The following is a 20,428-nucleotide window of genomic DNA, read 5'->3' on the forward strand; positions in this document are numbered from 1 at the left end:
TTTGTGTAGATCTATGAAAGATACAAGTTTAACTACGTAGAATTTATTTTTGTACTTATAATTGTTAGAGGTTGTCTCAGATCTTGAGAGATTTTATTTTAAACTTTGTATTTTTTTAAAAACATTGGCCATGTAATATTTGACATGTAAAACATTGTATTCACAAATCACCTCATTGTTTTTTTTTTAAACAGCTGAATATCCGTCCAGCGATTACTATACAATTTTTAGCATATATGTATTGCTCTTATTAACTATTGGTTTTGGCTGAATATCTGTTGTACTTATGTAATCTATTTGCATCGTTATTTCAATCAAAACTTATTCATAATAATGTAGTTATCTAATCGTTTTTTTTATTTTATTAAAAAACATTTAAAAATTAATAGCAATACTATTTATAGAATGCTTAGAATAATAAATGTCAGGATATTTTGTAGCATATTTTGTTATCTGTGGGTATAACCATGTTTTACATGTAACCAATGTATTGATGGTCTTAAGTTTGTAGCAGTTATAATTTTTATAGGGGAAGACAAATGAAATCTTAGGTTAGTAACAGTTACATTTTTTATCGGGCATTACAAATGAAATTTTAGGTTAGCAATAGTTATAATTTTTATCAGGGACAACAAATGAAATCTTAGGTTTGTAGCAGGTAAATTTTTTATCAGGGATGACCAATTAAATCTTAGGTTTGATACACATATTTAGTGTGAAGCAGAGGTAACACTAATTATAGTTGTTGTGGATGGGTGGACAAGCAATTATAAGGAGCAAAAAGGGGAAACAATTAATGTATTAATTAAACTTTCAATTCTATAGAACTGGCTAACACAAGGCATATTTATGGTTGTCTATTTATATCTAAAACAAATCTTGCACATTTCAAGTATAAATCGAAATTGAGTAATCTATATACCAAAATCCAGTAATTAAAATTTAATGTTTCTTGTAAAATATGTGCGAAGCAACAAAGATACTTAGTCACACTAAATCCCATTAATAAAATTTTTACTTGACTGTTTTAAGCTATAACTCATAGCCTTCTAAATAAATGCCCCATTTGTTTGTTTAAACTTTTAAAATAATTACTATTTACGTTACCATAGCTAATTGTTTTATACGAAACCATTAGACACACTAGCTATATAGTTTAAAGCTTACTTAGAATCGGCATTCAAAGTTAATTTTCTTTATATAATATGTTAATAGAGATGTTTAACTACAAACACAGAAAATTTATTACTAAGGTAATTATTTTAACTTCAAAACTATTGGAAGATGAGACATAGACCAAAACGGTCTAGCTACTTTAGAAAATTGTGGCATATTTTTAGATTTTGAGCATAGCTATAAATATTAACTGTAATTTCAATATATTTTTTAGTTTTGGCCACAATTTAGGTATATAAATATAGAACTATGTATTGTTTAGATTAGTCCTGGTTTGTAAGTTTTCAGTGATTAATCATGTTAACTGGTATTTATTTTGTACTCCATATTTTGCTACCTATGTATTTAGTATGTAATGCATGCTTCATATTTCACATAAGATAATATAATTACTATATTTCACATAATCAAAATATAGTTTTGGGCTTTTTCCTTTAAAAAACATATGCTGAGCGATTGTATAACTGTTGTCTGAAGGCTTAAGTTTGTTCTTAAAGTAACAATTTTAAGGTACTTTACTGAAGCAACCAGGCAGAAACAGGGACAGAATTTTTAAGGGACCACATACTCGCCTGATGGGATGGAATGGTCGAGTGGTAGCACGTAATATCTCGAGTTCAGCTCTCCAGGTTTTCTGATGCCTTGAGTCCACCCATCTCTGATGGGTACCTGACTGACATTAGGAAAGTAAAGGGGGCTGGGCTGATTCCGGGGTCAAGAAACATGTGAACTCTACTTCATCTGCCATATGCATCGTTAAGTTTGAAAGAGGAACTACATTACTTTACTACATACTTGAATGGGTATTGGGAGGGGACGGGGAACGGTTTAGTTAGTGGGGACGGTTTAGGGAGAGGGAAGTGAAGTGGGCGGACAGTGGGGGATGGGTGTAGAGGGGACGAGAGTGGGAGGAGGGTAGAGGGGACAGGAGAGTGGGAGGGGTGTAGAGGTGATGGGAGAGTGTGGGGGGTGTAGAGGTAACGGGAGAGTGGGAGGGGTGTAGAGGGGACAGGAGAGTGGGAGGGGTGTAGAGGTGATGGGAGAGTGGGGGGTGTAGACGTAACGGGAGAGTGGGAGGGGTGTAGAGGTGATGGGAGAGTGGGGGTGTAGAGGTAACGGGAGAGTGGGAGGGGTGTAGAGGGGTACCAGGTGATGGGGACGGTTTAGTGAGATGGGACGGTTAGTGAGCAGTGGGATAAAGTGTAGAAAGAGGGATTGGGTTAGTGAGAGGGGACAAGGGAATGGGCGGGGACTGGCGGTGGGCAGGGACGGGACAGTGGCAATGTATGTGAGGTCATTGTTGGCAGATTCTATTCAATCGATTTTGGTAAATTATTTTATTTGATCAGGTCACTGATCTAGGCCTACCTTTGAACATAATATTTTTCTACAATAACTGATCCTACGTGTCAAAAATGTGACAATTAGGTAAGGATGAAAACTTTTAATCATCTATTAAGACCACACTGATTGATACGTATGCAGTAAAACATCGATACATTTACTTTCGTTTTTGTGATGGACGCCTATAGCTTTAAAGAAATAATAACATTTTGATTGCCTTTTAAACCCACTTGATAAAAAAATATCACATTATTTTTAATTAAGATCGATTTTACAGGTGTGAACGAGATTTTGATATTAAACTGCAAGCATATTTTTGGACAGCTACTTTTTCAGGTAGCTTTAATTCATTAGGTCCGTATATTTGGTATTGTTTCTGTGAGTATTAATTACAGCAAGGTAGTTACTATAATCGCAAGATATGTGATATTTTTGTGTATATTTGAATTTAACAGCAACTTTTAGTTTTAGTTAACTAAAAGGTTGGTGCATTCCAGATTTTTCCCCAAGTGAAGCTCAAATAAATAAACGCGGTCAAAAATGCGCGTTTGGACTCACATTTGTTGCCTGGTTGTCCTGTTTGTCGGCATAATCCGAACATGTTTTACCAACAAAAGTAAGTTAAACTGACCCCATCGTTAGGGTTACGAATTTTTATTTTATTACTGTAATTCATAATGTCTTTATAATTCTTAGACAGTGTGATTTTTCAGAAATATTTATCAAGAAGACGTTGCAAACAGAGGCATAGCGACTTATTCCGGCTTCCGGGGCGAAAAGAATTTTGCGCCTCCCCCCCCCCCCCCCATCCACCCCCCCCTCAAGTTTTTTAACAGTCACTGTGTTTAAACTTTATTTAGTGTCACACAATCGATTTAGAAAACAGTTTAATCAGTCTGTTAACCCAATTAGTAGTCTTAAAATAATGAATCTCAAAACTAGCCTTTTATTTATTTTCTACCCCGTTTGGCGCCACTCTAAGGGGTATCAAATTTAAGAGAAAAAGTGATACTTGGGCCCTTTTTCAAAAACTGGCAGATGTGAACTAGTTCAAGGAGAGTCGCATAAATTTCACATAAATTTAAAATCTAGGCCTATATTTAAAAAAAAAGTCTTTAGGCTTTAGTTAGGGGATGATTGAGGATACCGATATCCGTTAATAGACCCTTCCGAAAATAGGTGTGTTAGGTTGTTAGTAGTATTGCAATCTAGAATAGTTTTATGGTTAGAAATTAGTTTGGAGTATGGTTGGACAAGGGTTGGGGTTATTGTTAAGGATATGTGTTAGCATTGACATTAGTAAATCATGGTATTTAGTAAACTACCCAAACACCCTTTTTTAAAGAAGACATTATTTTTAAAAAATCCACCTAAAAATTACATTTGCAAGGCATTTTTTAAAAATCACTGACGTGTGGACGTAACGTACAAGGTTTTATGGGATTAGAGATTATTTTTAATTTCCACGGAAGACGCTAATGTTTTTGATTTTATCATGTGACAAAAAGTCAGGAAAGTACCGCTCTTCACTGCTAAGAGGTAACAAAAAAGATCTAACGCTTGTCTCGCCTTTCTGCTCACACAGATTACAACGCAACCAACCCCATCTACTGCAAGGGAGGTCGCCGTGTGTGTGTCCGCGGGGCCGAGTGTGTTAGAGACAAATGTGTCTGCAAAACCGGAAAAGGAAACGGCTATTTTCAGTGTCACAATGATGGTATTTTCCCCACAAAATGATCCGTTTTTTTCGGGCATCTCTTCGGGGGTGAGGGGGGGCGGGGGAAGGACAGTATCCCCCCTTCCTCCGAAGCACGTCTACTGCCCCCTCCAGAACTAAATTGAATTTATAGAGAAAAGGTATACTTTTACCAGAGTCCCCTCCCCCCTCCCTTGGAAAATTTAGTTGTCCCCCACCCCCCGAAAGTTTCATGAGCTCCTCCACCAACAAAGAGAAAAGTCTGAAAGAAACACTGTGAATAAAGGGATCGTCCATAAATGACGAAAAACAAGAAATTGTTGATTTCACGTGATGGTGTGCTACGTAGGGGACAGAGTTTCTTCAGGCATTTTTACGGGGCTGGGGGTTCAATTTTATCATCCCCCCCCCCACCCCTTCCCCATCTGAGCACATCTACCGTATCTCCCCCCAGGCGAAATAGGGAAAAAATAGTACATTTAAATAAAAAATAAAATATACTTTTACAATTGTCAGCCCCCCTCTCACTGGAACTTAAAGGGGCCTGGCGGAGGGGGGGGGGGAGAACTAAATTTTTTCCGAGGGTAGGGGCGGACGCTTATAAAAGTATATATATATATATATATATATATATATATATATATATATATTCTATATATATATACATTCTATTTCGTCTGGAAGCGGTAGACTTGCTTCGAGGGAGGGGGTATGTTGCTTTAGATATCTTTTAAATATATCAATGATACTGTGTAGTTTCCCATGTAGCTTGTCTGTTCTCTACATTAAATCTATTGCCTCTGATTTTATGGACAGACACTGACGTCTGCTACGAATCCGGAGATCCACACTTGGTGACGTTTTCAGGTTCCAATGCTGACATCGATATGCCTTGCCGTCACCACCTAGCCTCGTTTTGGAAGAAAGACCTCGTTTCCAAAAATACCTGCAAGTTTAAAGTATTTGGAGTCAATCAAGTTTGCAGGTGCACTGTCATAAAAGCGACGATTCCCCCCTCCCCAATTATATATATATATATATATATATATATATATATATATATATATATATATATATATATATATATAAAATTATATCCACACGAACATTAATAAACAGTTAAGTTAAAAACCAGAGCCAGTAGCACATTAAGTCAAATGTATAGTCAACATCCAATCCAAAATCTATAAATATCCGTCTCTGACCCCACCTCTCCCCTCCTCATCCAGTTTTAACTAATCCTAAAATAAAGATAAAAAGATTTCTTTTCAACAAATTTTAAACTAACTACGTTTTGATGTTGTTGTTATGGTGAAGAGTTTTATTGTTAGCATCACTTAGTAGTCTGCATCACTACGACCCCGAACTATCTCATCTATTACATGTCAGCTCTAACCTGTATACCATATCCATACCACACAAAAATGATTTCATGATATGCTTTAGAATGGGTCAAAATTACCAAAACGATGTCCGTATTGTATCCGGATAACTGATCCACACTGTTTGTTTAGTGCCCGGATCATTTATCAACACTGTTCGCATGGGTCCTGATCATTGATCACCAAAATCTGTGGGGTACCCGCACCATTGATCACCAAAATCTATGGGGTACCCGCACCATTGATGACCAAAATCTATGGGGTACCCGCACCATTGATCACCAAAATCTATGGGGTACCCGCACCATTGATCCCCAAAATCTGTGGGGTACCCAGACCATTAATCACCAAAATCTATGGGGTACCCGCACCATTGATCACCAAAATCTACGGGGTACCCGCACCATTGATCACCAAAATCTATGGGGTACCCGCACCATTGATCACCAAAATCTATGGGGTACCCGCACCATTGATCACCAAAATCTGTATGGTACCCGCACCATTGATCACCAAAATCTGTGGGGTACCCAGACCATTAATCTATGGGGTACCCGCACCATTGATCACCAAAATCTGTATGGTACCCGCACCATTGATCACCAAAATCTGTATGGTACCCGCACCATTGATCACCAAAATCTGTGGGGTACCCAGACCATTAATCTATGGGGTACCCGCACCATTGATCGCCAAAATCTGTGGGGTACCCAGACCATTAATCTATGGGGTACCCGCACCATTGATCACCAAAATCTGTGGGGTACCCAGACCATTAATCTATGGGGTACCCGCACCATTGATCGCCAACCTTATCTATTCCCCAGCCAAGGTGTGTACTACGCCAGCCAGGCCACGGTGGATCTAACGGTCATTGACCTCAAGGGCTACAGCCACCGACTCCAGGTCGTGATGAGTGACGGCTTTGGCGTGTATCAGGTCTGGCGTTAATGAGCAATCAATTAATTAATTAGTAATTAAAAAAATGGTGGGGGGTGACATAAAAAATGACGTCACTTTTTGACAAGTTTGATCCCTCTTACTCACCGTCACAAAATGCCAACTCCCCCCCCCCCCCACTCCCTCTAAAAACGTCACATTTCAGCCCCCCCCCCACCCCACCGAAATAGAAAAAATCGATTTATTTTTTAAAATATCAACCAGGCTGAGTCAATATTAAGTAGATCTAATCTATATTAATTTATTTTTAATTGAATTTACCACAAATTCCATATTTTTTACGAAACAACCTCTACAATTCAGTCTCAATAATTACTTTTCTAACATAGTCAGAACCACACCTCACGAATTTGTGACACTATTTGTGACTTATGGGCTAACCCTAACCAAAATAAAATTGTCCCGGGGATAATGACGGAGGGGAGGGGGTGGGGGTGGTGCTGGTGAAATTACCCAGGGTTATCCCAATTAGACCCACATTTTTTTGTTGTTATGTAAAGTGTTTACATAATTATATATTACTATTCCGACTAATTATCCATCAAGCTAAAGATGTTTATTTCCCGTAGTAAATAAATAAACTGTACCCACTGCATACAATCTCATTCCAATATTTTAAATCCTATTTTTTAAAGTCCTCATTATTTTTAATACTATCTGTTAAAATTTTCTTTTATTTTTTCTTTTATTTTAATTCGGTGTAATGTTATACAAAACAATACCACAACTCACGAAATCTATTTTTACAGCTGGGCAACTCACGCCCCCACGTTTTTGACGGGGAATGTGACAACATCGAGCTGAACATGGGGGACATTACAGTCTTCATCAACTTCGACGTCGAGGACAAATTCTTCCAGGTTCGGATCCCAGCCTGTCAAACAATCGTCAAGTTTAGGGCACCAGACTTCGATGCCAGGCAGATCAGAAATCAGGTTTGATAACTCGCTCAAAATCTATTCGTGCTGTAGGTTGGATACATATATAGCCTATATATACATATATATATATATATATATATATATATATATATATATATATATATATATATATATATATATATATATATATATATATATATATATATATATATATATACCATACATATATACCATATATATATATATATATATATATATATATATATATATATATATATATATATATATATATATATATATATATATATATATATATACCATACATATATACCATATATGTATAAAATTCTGCAGCTGAGGACCCCTGGTATATTCATATCATCTGTGAATCCCATCTTCCCTTTACTAACATCAAGCAACCAGGCCCAGCTGTGTTTGACGCCTGCACAGAACACGACGTACTACGAAGATGAAGCCAAGGCTAAAGACTTTGAAAACGAAAGGCTGGAGGTCCTGCGTAGATACCTGGAGGATAGCGAACACGGTCAAGAGCAGGACGGGTCAGCATGAGTTGTTTTTAAATGTATTGTTTTGATTTCGTTGTGTTATTCGGAGATAGGTGCGACCCTCCTTTAGTGTGCCAAAGGGCAGAGGCGTAGCGACCCTTCCCGGCGCCCGGGGACAAACTTTCGATTTGCACCCCTCCTCAACCTTTCAATTTATTTTTCCAACCCATTTTGGCGTCTCCTAAGGTCGGCGCCCGGGGACATGTGTCCCCCCCCCACCACCCCCTTTGCTACGCCTCTGCCGAAGGGGTTAAATGTATCAAACATTTTAAATTCTTTGAATCCGCATCTTGAAAGTATCAATTTGATCCGACCCTTCAGTAAAAACTTGTAAATCTCGAATTGATCATTCTATAAATATTTTCCCGCCAAATTCCCGTAAACTACATTTATTTTTGTGTGAATAAAAATTAAAATACATGCTAACAATGACCCTACGATAACAATCTACCCATAGCACACAGGCAATCGTCTCTAAGTCAGTCTAAACTAAACATGTGAGATAAAATAGAACCGAAGTATTTGTAAAGAGAAATGGACAAGTTAAATGGCAACGTATTGGCCAGATAATTTCTGCGTCTTTAAATTAAAAAAGTAATCTCCCACCGCGGTGATCCTTTCATTTTAAATTGTGAAAATCAAAGAATTTTTTTTTTTGCCGTTTAACTTCTGAAACTTATTGTTTGTTTTATAGGAACTACAACTATGTCGCTTAACTTCTTTAACTATTTGTTTATTGTGAAGGAATTATGTTTCCCGCCTTTAAACTTAACAAGCTTTTTGTTTACTTTATAGAAAGTACGCTTCAGATTGCCAGAAAGTACAGAAGAACTATGCCAACTATTGCCCTAAAGCCAGGAAACTAATCGCTCTCAGGGCGTGTGGACCAATTCTCGGCAGCCGTACACTGACAGACTGTCTGATCCTGAGCAAACAGAACTTCATGGCGGCCTTTGAAAGATGCATCTTCGCTTTTTGTAGGCGTGACGTCCCCGCGTGAGTAGGACTCCATTTAAATAAATGTGAAGTCGTGTTTAGGATCGTTCATTAATGACTACGCACTCATACTGGGGGAGTCCGTAGTTTTGTGACAATATATGACTGAGGGTAGCAGTGTTTCTTCCAGGCTTTTATTCCGAGGGGGGGGGGGGGGGGGGGACTTGAAATTTTCCGAAGAGATGCTTGGAAGAAACTCTGGAGGTGAGGGGGGAGGTCAATATCGTCAAAAAAGCGTAACATCATTTATGGATGACCCCTTTGTTTTTATAGTCATGTGCTTCACATGTGAGTTTTTGTAAGGATTTTGAGAATCTAGCATCTCTACTTTATAATTTTTTTTCATGCCGAAATATCCTGTCAGACTAAATAAAAGTGTGAAAATTTGTAATGAAAATTGATCGTAAAATAGTGCCCTCTATTTTTTAAACTATTTTTTTTACACACTGCAACAAAACAGACATGTTTTGCAATGTTTGTGTGTGTTCCGCTCAGCCAGGACAAACCGACTTCATGTGTTGCCAAAACGTTTTGTTCTTCTTCTTCTTTCTTAATTTTTAGTGTTGGAAGGGATCGAGCCTTATCTGCCAGAGGGTTTGAACTCGAGACTTTTTTCGAATTTATCAACGTTTCGTGATCACAGAGATTTAAAACTTTTAGATACCCCTTCAAAAATTTAGATACCCCTTCAAAATCATTTTTCAAGGGCGGCGACACATTTCTCTATTATCAAGGGAGACAACCCTTATATGTTTTTTTCTCTAGGTAACTGCCAATTTGTGGTATTTCAGGGGAGACAATAAGATAGTTTTTTAAAAATTTCCTTGGATACGTAAAAAATTTTAATTAATTTTTCTAGGTTGGCTAAGTGACAGAAGTTTTGCAAATCCAACCCTGATCATAATGAAAATGTCCAATGATCTTTTCTCCCAGATGTAAAGCAGCCCAGTCTATCCTGGATGTATGTGGATACAAGAGTCTTGACTGTAGATCTCTGGCCTGATCAGATGTACATTCTCAATGAAGAGAGGGCAAAGGTTAGGTCTTTCTTGGAATGATTAACAGTGTTTTTCCAGACTTTTTTCTCCGGAGGGGGGGAGGGTGAACTCTGTTAAAAGTATATATTTTCTATATAAATTCCATTTCGTTCGGGGAGGGGTGGGGGGCAGAGATGCCTGCAAGAAACTGATCGTTAATACAAATAAAATGTAAAGGATTGTAAAAAACCACTGTGTTCATTTTCATCAGGCTTTACACAAATTTTGATTTAATAAATCTTAACACAACAGTGCATTTGATTTACACTAATGAAAATTTACATCTAAATGTTAGGATCAACTTTTATTTAACTAGGTTATTCTATTTTAACATTCTCTCTAAGGCAAACTGCAGTGTATTTTTAGAACTGGAATTTCCTGGAGCAGCAACAAGATGTGCTGAAAGTGTTTTAATATTTCAATTAACCCTTTCATGACCATGTAATAAACATTGTTTTGAGCAAATGACTAGTTTTTGTTCTATGTACCACACAAAAAAAACAACCTATTTGGATTCCTCAATTTAAAAATAAAAGCTAACATGACAAAAAGTGGGATTTAGTGTATGGTATTGGCAAGCTTGTGGGCAAGCATGATGCCTAGACTCATTTGTTTGTACCTTTTTGCCTTCTAAAAAAAGTTTTGATGTAACATCAAAGCATATTTTACTGGATAATAAAAAAACAGAGCAACCAGGGGGTCGGCGTGGTCGAGTCAGTAAAGCTCATGGTTGCTTAACCGAAAAGTCTCGAGTTCGAACCCTCGGGCAGATGAGGCTCGTTAGCTGGGGACAGCCACTCTTCTAGGAGAGACAACTCCAAAATTAAACAAATGCTGCCTTGTAGTTTGTTCTTGGTTAGACAAAGGAGGGGATCCCTCCAACACTAAAATTAAGAACGAAGAAGAAGAAATAGAAACCAAAGTTCATAATATTAAAATAAATTTCACAAGTAATATTTTAATATCTTTTATCCTGCAGTCATAAAATGAAAACAAAAGAAAATGTGTTATATTAATAATAATATATTTATTATTTATTCAATGCAGAGAATATCCAGCAATAAAACACATGATAACATGCGATATATAAATGGTGAACATTTCTATGTTGCATCAAATACAACCACCTCCAAGTCACAGTTGAAAAAAAAATCAATTAACATCATTGAACCCATGCAAAAATTGATAAATCAATGGACACACATAGTGTGGTCAAAGAATGTTTTTTTTTTAAAACTCTAACAGTGAAGATGTAGAGACATTTAAACATAGAAATCTCATAGTTTTATCTTTTTATATTCTAGGAAACATTAAAAATGAACATTTAAAAATAGAAATTTCATAGTTTTATCTTTTTATATTCTAGGTAACACATTAATAATGAACTTTTAAAAATAGAAATTTCATAAGTTTTATCTTTTTATATTCTAGGAAAAACATTAAAAAGAACATTAACAATCTAGAAAAGAAATTGTTAAAAATAATAAGATTAAATGAAACTATAAGTTGCAGAAAGTACTAGCTGATAAGCTGATATACCTGGGGAAGAATCAGTGGGTGAAAGGTAGGCTGAGGGGTTCAAAGTGACTAACCACATACAAGTAAACAGAGTTCCATAAGAATTATGGAAGGTGCCGTGGTAAAACAGGAATTTTTGTATGTTTTAAATAAGCATTGTCTGGTTTTTGTGATAATGTGTGATTGTCACAATAGGAGGGGAACACAAAATAGTCTGACTAGTTAAATAATTTTATGAATGGCACCAATGAAGATTTTAATTTTCAAGTCCCAAAACTAAGGGTTGGGGAAAGGAAGAGTGATCAGTTAAGAAAACAGTCTCAAAGTAAATATGAGAGATAGTAAAATAAATCAAGAATGTAGGGTTTCATGACAATTAGAGCTATCAATTTTAGAGAGATGACAAAATATTATTTCTACTCGGAATACTTCACCCACACCCTACTTTTCTCATTTTTTCTTCCACAACATCATTCAAATAGTTTTCAAAGAAAATTAAATAAAAACAGTTAAAACAAATTACACTACTGTTTTTTTTGCTGCCATGACCTACGCCCTCACCCTTTTTCCCTAATTTTCACAGCAACAAAACTAGAAAAAAAAAAGAAAAAAGGTGAAATGATGAACTGCTACCAGAAACACTAAGTAAAATGCTTCATACAGCTGCCTGTAAGCTTTCATGGTATTGGATTCATTCATAAAATAGTTTCATACAGTTGTAAATCATCATAATCTTTAAAAACACAAATTTTCATTCTAAAACTACTCTATTAAATGTAGGGTAGTTTTTTTTAAAATAATTTCTATTGGTTAAATTTTTTCATTTTGACATTGTATACCTTAAAATTCTGATTTAAGTCTAGTGTTTAAAGTTAGTCATTACTTTCAGAAGTAAAGAACGCTGGTAATTTACGTTGAAGTTAAATTTGTTGTAACCTTTGACCACAACAAAACTTGCGCACCACATCAAACTCTGAGAGGTTACTTGCTCTCTGTGTGTCCATTTGATCCACTAAGAATTGACTCCAATGACTCCCTGTGAAAACCAATAATTAATTAACTAATTAATTAACACTAACTTTGGAATAAAACATACTACCATGTCAATTACATTTTCAAATGGTAGAAATGTGAAATATATTAAATTTTATGCATTTTTTCTTTTTCTTCATTCTTAATTCTAGTGTTGAAAGAGATTCTCTCCAATACAACTAAGTATTACCTGTCACTTGTTATGCGCCATATAGGCCGCTGACTACAATTTCAGCCTACTTTTATTTTATGCTTTAAATTGGTATAAAAAAAAGGTTTCAGAGTGGATAGTGAAAGTCATGAGTTTTAATCCCAGACTAGGATATCCACCCAGTTCTGATGGGGTACCTGACTCCTAGAAACATATGAACTCTACTTTATCTTCTGCCCTATTGACCATCAGGCCCACAAAGGTAACATTATGTTCATTGTATTAAATCTTGGTTGATTGCAGTTGAAACAAGACAATCCCAATACACAAGTATTAACTGTTAATTAGGCTAACTAGACAAGTGAACTCTACTTCAATCACCCCATATACTGTCAGGATTGATAGGGAACTTTACTAGGCTAACTAAATCTCTTAAGTTCTCCTGTTTACCTCTTTAATTTGAGGCAACATATTTAAGTACTGGTGTTTAAAACTGGAATGTGCTGATTGTAGCAGGACTACTCAGTGGATTGAGACAAATGACAGAACATTATGAGAAAATCAACTGGGTGCTCACACAACACCAATAAGGGTTAACAGATGATGGATTGATTAATTTAAAACCATCTCAAGGATATAAAACCAACTTACCTAGTCTGTGAAAGTTGGGACTTGATGCGTTCCTTCATGCCAGGTCCTGATGCTGACTTGTATTTTTCCTCCAGGTCGCTGATGTTGGCCTTGTACCCTGTGACGTTGTGCAACACCTGGACATGCTTGCCACCTGAGGACACCAGGTAACGTCCACTGATGTCAAAGCTGAGGCCTGTCATGGGCTCTGGGGATGCAAGGAGTTTTGGCATAAGTAATGAGAGAAAACAGGAATTAATGCTAGAATACAGCTCAACAAATTGGATACTTAGTACAGAGAACATAAATAACATTACAACACAACTCAATGGGCACTTAGTACAGAGAACAAAAATAAAGGCTACAACGTAACTAGACAAAATGGGCAATAGCTTTTCTGTTTTCAAAGCTAGCACTTTTTTGTTACCAAGCTGGATATGCAGTGTGTAATTGTAAAATAAAGATTTTGTACAGTTAATTGTAGTAGTTTTTTAAGTGAAGGTTCTAGTTCAATAACTCTGTTGAAATAATTGTATTTTATTAATTAAGATGAACAGCATTATGATTTCAGTATTTAAAAATCCAAAAAGTAAATTTGGTTAGAATTTACTTTCCAATTCATATTTGATAAAAAAAAACAAAAACAAACTAAAATTAAATTTGAATTTTTTATGGTAAATTCTATGATAGTACATCAGTTTGTCACTAAAATGGACAAATTAGAGTATTAAAGATTCTAAATTGACAAGACAGGACTTTCCTATTCCTATTTGATAAAGAAAAGAAACCTAAAATTAATTTTTATTCTGGTATAATATAAAGTAATTCAGGTGGTCACTAAAATAGATAATTTCGAGCATTTAACATTCTAAATTGACCAGGGATGTTACAGGGGAGGTGAATCAGTTACCTGCATGAACATCATGCATAACTTCATGCTCCTTCCCAGCATCAGCATCCCAGAAGGCAATACTAGTAGCGCCCCCTACAGCCACTGTGTGACCATCAGGGGATAAGGCAATCAGTGAAGGACCTTGAAATGAGACATTGCCTGTAAACAAGAGCTTGGCATCCTGGCCCATATCATAGCGGACTGTGGAGTCAAAGAATTGTGGGGAAATAATACAAAAGTCAAAACAAACTGGATTACGATAACCAAGCATAAAAAGTTTATCTAAACCTGCATTATGTAAAACAGACTGAGTTAAATTAAATATGTAGGCCTAACTGTTATAATAAGATAATATAGAATGTGTTACTTTTTGAATGTGGGAGGTTACAGTGATTTATTCACAACTGCTTGAGTAAGAGCAGGTGATAGACACATATGTACAGAAAGGACCAATCTTCTTTTGAAACTAGACAACTCTTTTAATTGATCTTGTTAAAAAAAATCACACCTTATGCATTAAAAATGAAAAGAATAAAATAAAGAGAGAAGCTAGGGAAACATACCATCCGTGTCCCAGAATTTCCAGGTACCATCTTTAGACACAGATGCCATTCTGCAACATTTTTTTTCAGGGTTATTTAAAAATATTTTGTTACATGTTATTATGTTTAAATAATTACTTTTTCAATTAAAAAAAACAAAAAAAACAAGATATTTAAACATTTTTCCTAGAGGTTTACATTTTATGACTTATTCCCTCCCCAGACTATATTAAGAAAGGTATTATAAATAATAATATCTACATAAAAATCCCTCCTCCCAAAAGATAGATTAACATACAGCATGATAACACTAATATACATGTCATGTTTGCAAAAACAACAACAGGAGATTGGGACTTGTAGTTTATTTTTTAAGTTCAATGCTCTCATTAGAGATTAAAGGAATTTCTTAGTAACTTCACATTTTTACCATGTTTCTTAAATAGCTTAAAACAAAAATGCGCTGAGATAAGCATTGCTGGTGACTATGTTTTTTTTTTTTACAAAAAATATGTTGAAATAGTTTTTTACCCTCATTACATACCTTCTGGCATCCATATTGAAGGAAAAGTGATAGACTCCAGCCTTGTGACCTTTCAACTCAAAAGCCCTTTTCACTTCCTTGAATGTTCCAGTTTTGTCAAAATGTACCTCCCACACTTTCACATCAGGGGTGAAGCCTGAAAGCAAAATATTCAAAAACATTTCACAAATATTTCATAATGTACATCCAACACTTTCACAAGGTTAAGTCTGAATTATGAATACAAAATATTTTAAAAACATTTCACAAATATTTCAAAATGTACTTCCAACACTTTCAGAGGGTAATGTCTGAATTAGGAATACAAAATATTTTAAAAACATTTCACAAATATTTCAAAATGTACATCCAACACTTTCACAAGGTTAAGTTTGAATACAAAATATTCAAAAACATTTTACAAATATTTTAAAATGTACCTCCCACACTTTCACAGGGTTATGTCTTGATACAAAATATTTTAAAAACATTTCACAAATATTTTAAACATCATATATAGCATTTAAAGAAAATAAAGTAAAATGTAGATACAAGTAGTTTACCTGAAGAGGCAACAAATCTTCCGCAAGGGGAAACTTTACCACAAGAGTTGGACATCTGGTGTGTGTCGATTGTTGCCAAAACTTCCCCTACAGAAAACAGGTTAGAACATGAGTCATTTAATTTTAAACATAATGGCTAAGGGGAAAATTATGTAGTTTTAGACCATAAAGAAAGGCTGATCTGTAGCTTTTTAACATTCTTAAAGTAATTTTTATTTAGTTGGTACTTAATTAAAGGAAAATAAAAAATAAAAAGGATGAAAGATTCATCATGATATAAATACACAAAGTTAAACAGTATTGAGAGCGTTATAAAACATTTGGGATATTTTATCCAGAGATTTTGTCTGATTAATATCATTATTTGTTAGGATAAGTTATAAACAATTTATGTCTACTGTGCTAAAATTATTAAACAGCAATGTCTCAGTTAACAGGGAAGAAAAAATCAGACAAAAACATTTTCATTGTTACCTTTTAAGTCCCAAATGATAATTGTTGTGTCACCACTACATGTCATTATAAATTTACCACTGGATGCTATTCCAACTCCAATAATGTCTGTCTTATGTTTCTGCCAGATAAATTACAAAAAAGTATGCCATTAATTTTAGATAAAACTGCAGCTTTGTGCATTTGCTTTAGGAGATGTTAATAAGAAAAACATTTGTAGGCTCGTACTTTAGGGAATGTTAAGAGAAATGTGTGGGCACTTACTTTAGGGAATGTTAGGAGAAATGTGTAGGCACTTACTTTAGGGAATGTTAGGAGAAACATTTGTGGACACTTACTTTAGGGAATGTTAGGAGAAATATTTGTGGGCACTTACTTTCGGGAATGTTAAGAGAAATGTGTGGGCACTTACTTTAGGGAATGTTAAGAGAAATATTTGGTCACTTACTTAAAGGAATATTGGGAGAAAAATATTTTGTCATCACTTACTTTAGGGAATGTTAGGAGAAATGTGTGGACACTTACTTTAGGGAATGTTATGGCTCCAGTGATTGAAACATTATGACTGCCATCCTCCTTCTTCACTAATCTAAAAATTCTCAACGCATTTTCATTCGCCAATGAAGCTACAAAAGCTCTGAAAGAGACAGACAACCATGTACAACAGCGAGTGACACTTTACAATTAAAAAAAAATTTGTTTTACATTGCTTTACTAATTATCAATAATTTTTTATATTTTTCTGAAATAAAAAAAAAATTGTCATCTATGTTAATGTAGCATTAAAATAAAACATTCAACAAAACAACAATGTTAACACAATTTACCTTGAGTCAGGGCTGAAGGCAATATGGGTTGCACTATCTAAATCAACATTGCCACGTATATATCTGTAAAACCATAGTTCTACATTATAAATTACATTCTTAAATAAGAAATATGTTCAAAGCATATGCTTTTTCTTTTACAGTGAAGTCAAAAACTAAATAATTGTAGAAACATATAACCAATAGCATGAATTTGATTGAATATAGGTAACAATATTCTTGCAAAAGTCTTATAGCTGCAGAAACATGAATTCTACTTCACTTGTCATATTTACTTCCATTTTAAACAGTCTTCTTTACTAATACTTGTTGCGTACAGATAGATCAAGGTTCAAAACCATGTGAGAAGGTTTTGCTCTGCAAAGATTCCTAAGAATAAACACCCCAAAAAAAATGTCTAGTAAGGCTTTGCTGGCTACTTGACAAATGAAAATTGTGCTGGCCACACAACATGTTTGCCATAGTGGCAGCACCTTCGTACAGTGAAATTAAAACTTACTTATGGTCTTTTTGTTGGAATTCTTTCACACTCCATAGCATTAAAGCCCTGTCTAGACAAAACAGAAAACAAAATATTAATTCATTTAACAAAATAAATGGAAAAAAAAAGTTTTGATTACATTTTGTTTTTGATGAACTTTCAAATTTTAGGTACTGCAAAGTACTGAAAATACAAAAATAAATACTACTACAACAAATATCAGAAAAGGCAGGTTTTTGCCAGAACATGTCATATACTGATAACATAGCCACTAAGTGCAAAATTATAGGTCAATTGAGTGGCAATTGCCTCTCTTTGTCAATTTTTAAAAAAAGCATTTGATAGCGTGGATTCGAATGCCACGCTCGATCAAGCTGGGTACCATGACGGTGGGACGACGTTCTGCGTCAGGTGGTGAGGAAGGCAAGCCTGGTGAGAGCACACCAAGGCAAAGCGAGTGACATGCAGTGTTCGAACCGATATCTTCGCGAGGTCGGCCTGGCTTATGGGAGTGCAACTCCTGAGCTGGTGATCCGTGTTTTGTGATAGCGTGGACTAGATGTAATTGGAGTTACTAGAATTAATAGTTGCCTGTGCTGCATTTTGAACATCAAGTGTCCTATAAAATTACCAATGCTCAACTGTAGAGAAAAACTCTACAGTTAATCCATTAATGTGGATGGATTAGACACATCTTGCGTATACTAACTAACAACATCAACAGACACGCATTATAGGTTGGAATCCCCAAGGAAAAAGGAAAGTAGGTAGGCCCAAACAAAAATGGAAAAGGTCAGCTGTCAGTGAAGTTGAAGAAGCCGGAATGTCATGGGCCCAACTTGGAGGAATCGCCCAGAACAGAGTATGATAGACAGGTGTGGTTGTGTCCCTTATTTATTAATAAGTCCCTATGCTCCACAAGGAGTTCACAGGAATGAAGATGAGCTGGAAAATTATGACATTTACCATGACAAATACAAAAATACATATTTCTTACATGATAACAGTCATTAAAATTATAATAGATTATGTAGAATTTTCAAGTAATTTCAAAGCATAGAAATACACACCTTCAGATGCTGATAGCATATATTTTCCATTTGGACTAAAATCTATTGAGACTATCCTACTGCTGTGTCCTTTAAGGGTACAAGACAGCCAGAGATGTGAGAATGGAACAAAGGCTGGCTTCTTTGCAGTCTTCACAGGGGCGGGTTTTCCTTTCTTGGTGCTGACCTTGTCATGACTTTGAGTTTCATGATCATCTGTCTTGGAATCTGTTTTAAAAACAATATTTTTGTTAAACATTTGACTGAAAACAAAACTAATTTAATAATGAAGTACAGATTAGTTGTGGTTTGGTTACTTTGTGAAGCTAGAAAAGTGTCATTCGTCAATTAAAATACAATGAAGGAAGTTTGATTATCATGTGGTTGTGACTAAGAGGCCTAGCGGTAGAGAACTAGACTGCTAACCCGTAAGTCTCGAGTTGAAATCCGGGTTCAAGTCAGTATACAGCCTTGAGTCCACCCAGTTCTACTAATGGGTATCTAACTCACATTAGGGAAAGTAAAGGCGGGTGGGCATAGTGCTGACCACACTATCCATTTGCCGACGTCACAGAAACAGATGAACTCTATAATAGTCTATATAAAAGTATATATTATATACTCGTCTGGTTTGGAAGGGGAACTTTACTTTTTTTATCATGTGGTGCTATTATAGTTATAATAAACTTGTGTATGTCTATTTGGATTCTATTTGTTTTTAGTTGCATGAGTGGAGAAGTATGCCCATAAGTATGGCAACAATGATTGAGAAAAATAATCTGAATTATGTTTGGTGACTGCTACTGATTGTAGGTGCCCAGTGAGTTGTGATCCTGCTAAGCCGTCGCAGAGTTAGATCTAGAAAAATGTAGATCTAGTCTAGCCAGACTCAAGAGTGGACGTAGAGTAGGTAGACTATGAGTCAGTTGAGGTTAACTTGAATTAATTTGATGCTTGGCTGGTGGCTGGGATGAGGACTGAGTGATGTGATGCTAATCTAAAAATCTTTTTTTTTTTATTAGGGTTCAGTTTGAATTTTAAAATTACCCGAAGTATTTGCATCTTTTTTATCACGCCTTAGCACGTTACAGAGCAAAATAAATAATAGTACAACAGCCCCAACAGCAGCTGTTAGGGCAATGAGAGGGATTGACGCTTGTTCTGTTACTAAATTTGTCATGTTTTTACCGACGTGTTGATGTGTTGGAAATTTAGTGTAGACATTTCCGGTCTAGAAAACGAAAGTGGCTTTTTTCAAAATTTTTTGTCTAGGCCTTGAAATCTATGTTGGTCATAAATTTTTTTAAAAAAATAATTGGATCAATCATTTTAAAATCTTTATAACAATAAGCTTTTGAAAGCTCTAAGAAAATTAATTTAAAAAAAGTTTTTAATTGGAAAAATCAAATAATTTGCTTTAAATCCCGATCTCTAAATGGGGGGGGGGGGGGGGGGCGTCCGTATATGACGTCACACTCGTAGGGGGGATGTGGGGTCCGTAATTTTCTGATGGTGTGTGATGAGGGGAGGGGGGAGGGTGTCAGATGGTGTGAAGTCACACTTTTTGCATAGTAGAAAAGCAGTAACAGAAAACGAATTTTAGCCTTTCGCGTTTTAGAAAACTTTTAAAATAAATTGTTAGAGAAACTGATTAAAATGCTCTACGTTGACAGATTTCAGACACGATTTTTGAAAAATATCGATGTTTTAAGAAAAATTCAGCTACAAT

The 20,428-nt window shown here is 35.5% G+C and overlaps 2 protein-coding genes across 5 annotated transcripts; one reads left to right on the forward strand and one right to left on the reverse strand.

The window, feature by feature from the left end:
- The first annotated feature begins 2,587 nt into the window (after window positions 1-2,587).
- Window positions 2,588-10,054, forward strand: LOC131928858 (uncharacterized). 4 transcript variants are annotated; one of them, XM_059285005.1, is made up of 10 exons: window positions 2,588-2,604; window positions 2,798-2,874; window positions 3,018-3,136; window positions 4,106-4,237; window positions 5,033-5,201; window positions 6,426-6,537; window positions 7,308-7,493; window positions 7,794-7,999; window positions 8,801-9,001; window positions 9,935-10,054. In XM_059285005.1, exons 3-10 carry the CDS (start codon window positions 3,061-3,063, stop codon window positions 10,002-10,004), a joined length of 1,152 nt encoding a protein of 383 aa, XP_059140988.1. In that variant the 5' UTR covers window positions 2,588-2,604; window positions 2,798-2,874; window positions 3,018-3,060; the 3' UTR covers window positions 10,005-10,054. The 4 variants fall into 4 exon arrangements, with proteins under 4 accessions (XP_059140988.1, XP_059140987.1, XP_059140986.1 ...); XM_059285004.1 differs by lacking the exon at window positions 2,588-2,604 and having other exon boundaries at window positions 2,786-2,874; XM_059285003.1 differs by lacking the exon at window positions 2,588-2,604 and having other exon boundaries at window positions 2,821-2,898.
- A 1,013-nt stretch (window positions 10,055-11,067) lies between these two features.
- Window positions 11,068-19,915, reverse strand: LOC131928866 (transducin beta-like protein 2). Its single transcript, XM_059285015.1, has 12 exons — window positions 19,747-19,915; window positions 18,721-18,927; window positions 17,669-17,720; window positions 17,170-17,232; window positions 16,868-16,979; window positions 16,364-16,463; window positions 15,890-15,976; window positions 15,348-15,483; window positions 14,825-14,874; window positions 14,280-14,462; window positions 13,391-13,577; window positions 11,068-12,592 (listed from the first exon to the last, which is right to left on the reverse strand). Exons 1-12 carry the CDS (start codon window positions 19,877-19,879, stop codon window positions 12,538-12,540), a joined length of 1,365 nt encoding a protein of 454 aa, XP_059140998.1. The 5' UTR covers window positions 19,880-19,915; the 3' UTR covers window positions 11,068-12,537.
- Between the last annotated feature and the right edge of the window lie 513 nt (window positions 19,916-20,428).

Source organism: Physella acuta, unplaced genomic scaffold (genome assembly GCF_028476545.2).
Source record: "Physella acuta isolate Inbredline_101_S28 unplaced genomic scaffold, ASM2847654v3 ptg001558l, whole genome shotgun sequence".
Lineage (NCBI taxonomy): Eukaryota > Metazoa > Mollusca > Gastropoda > Physidae > Physella > Physella acuta.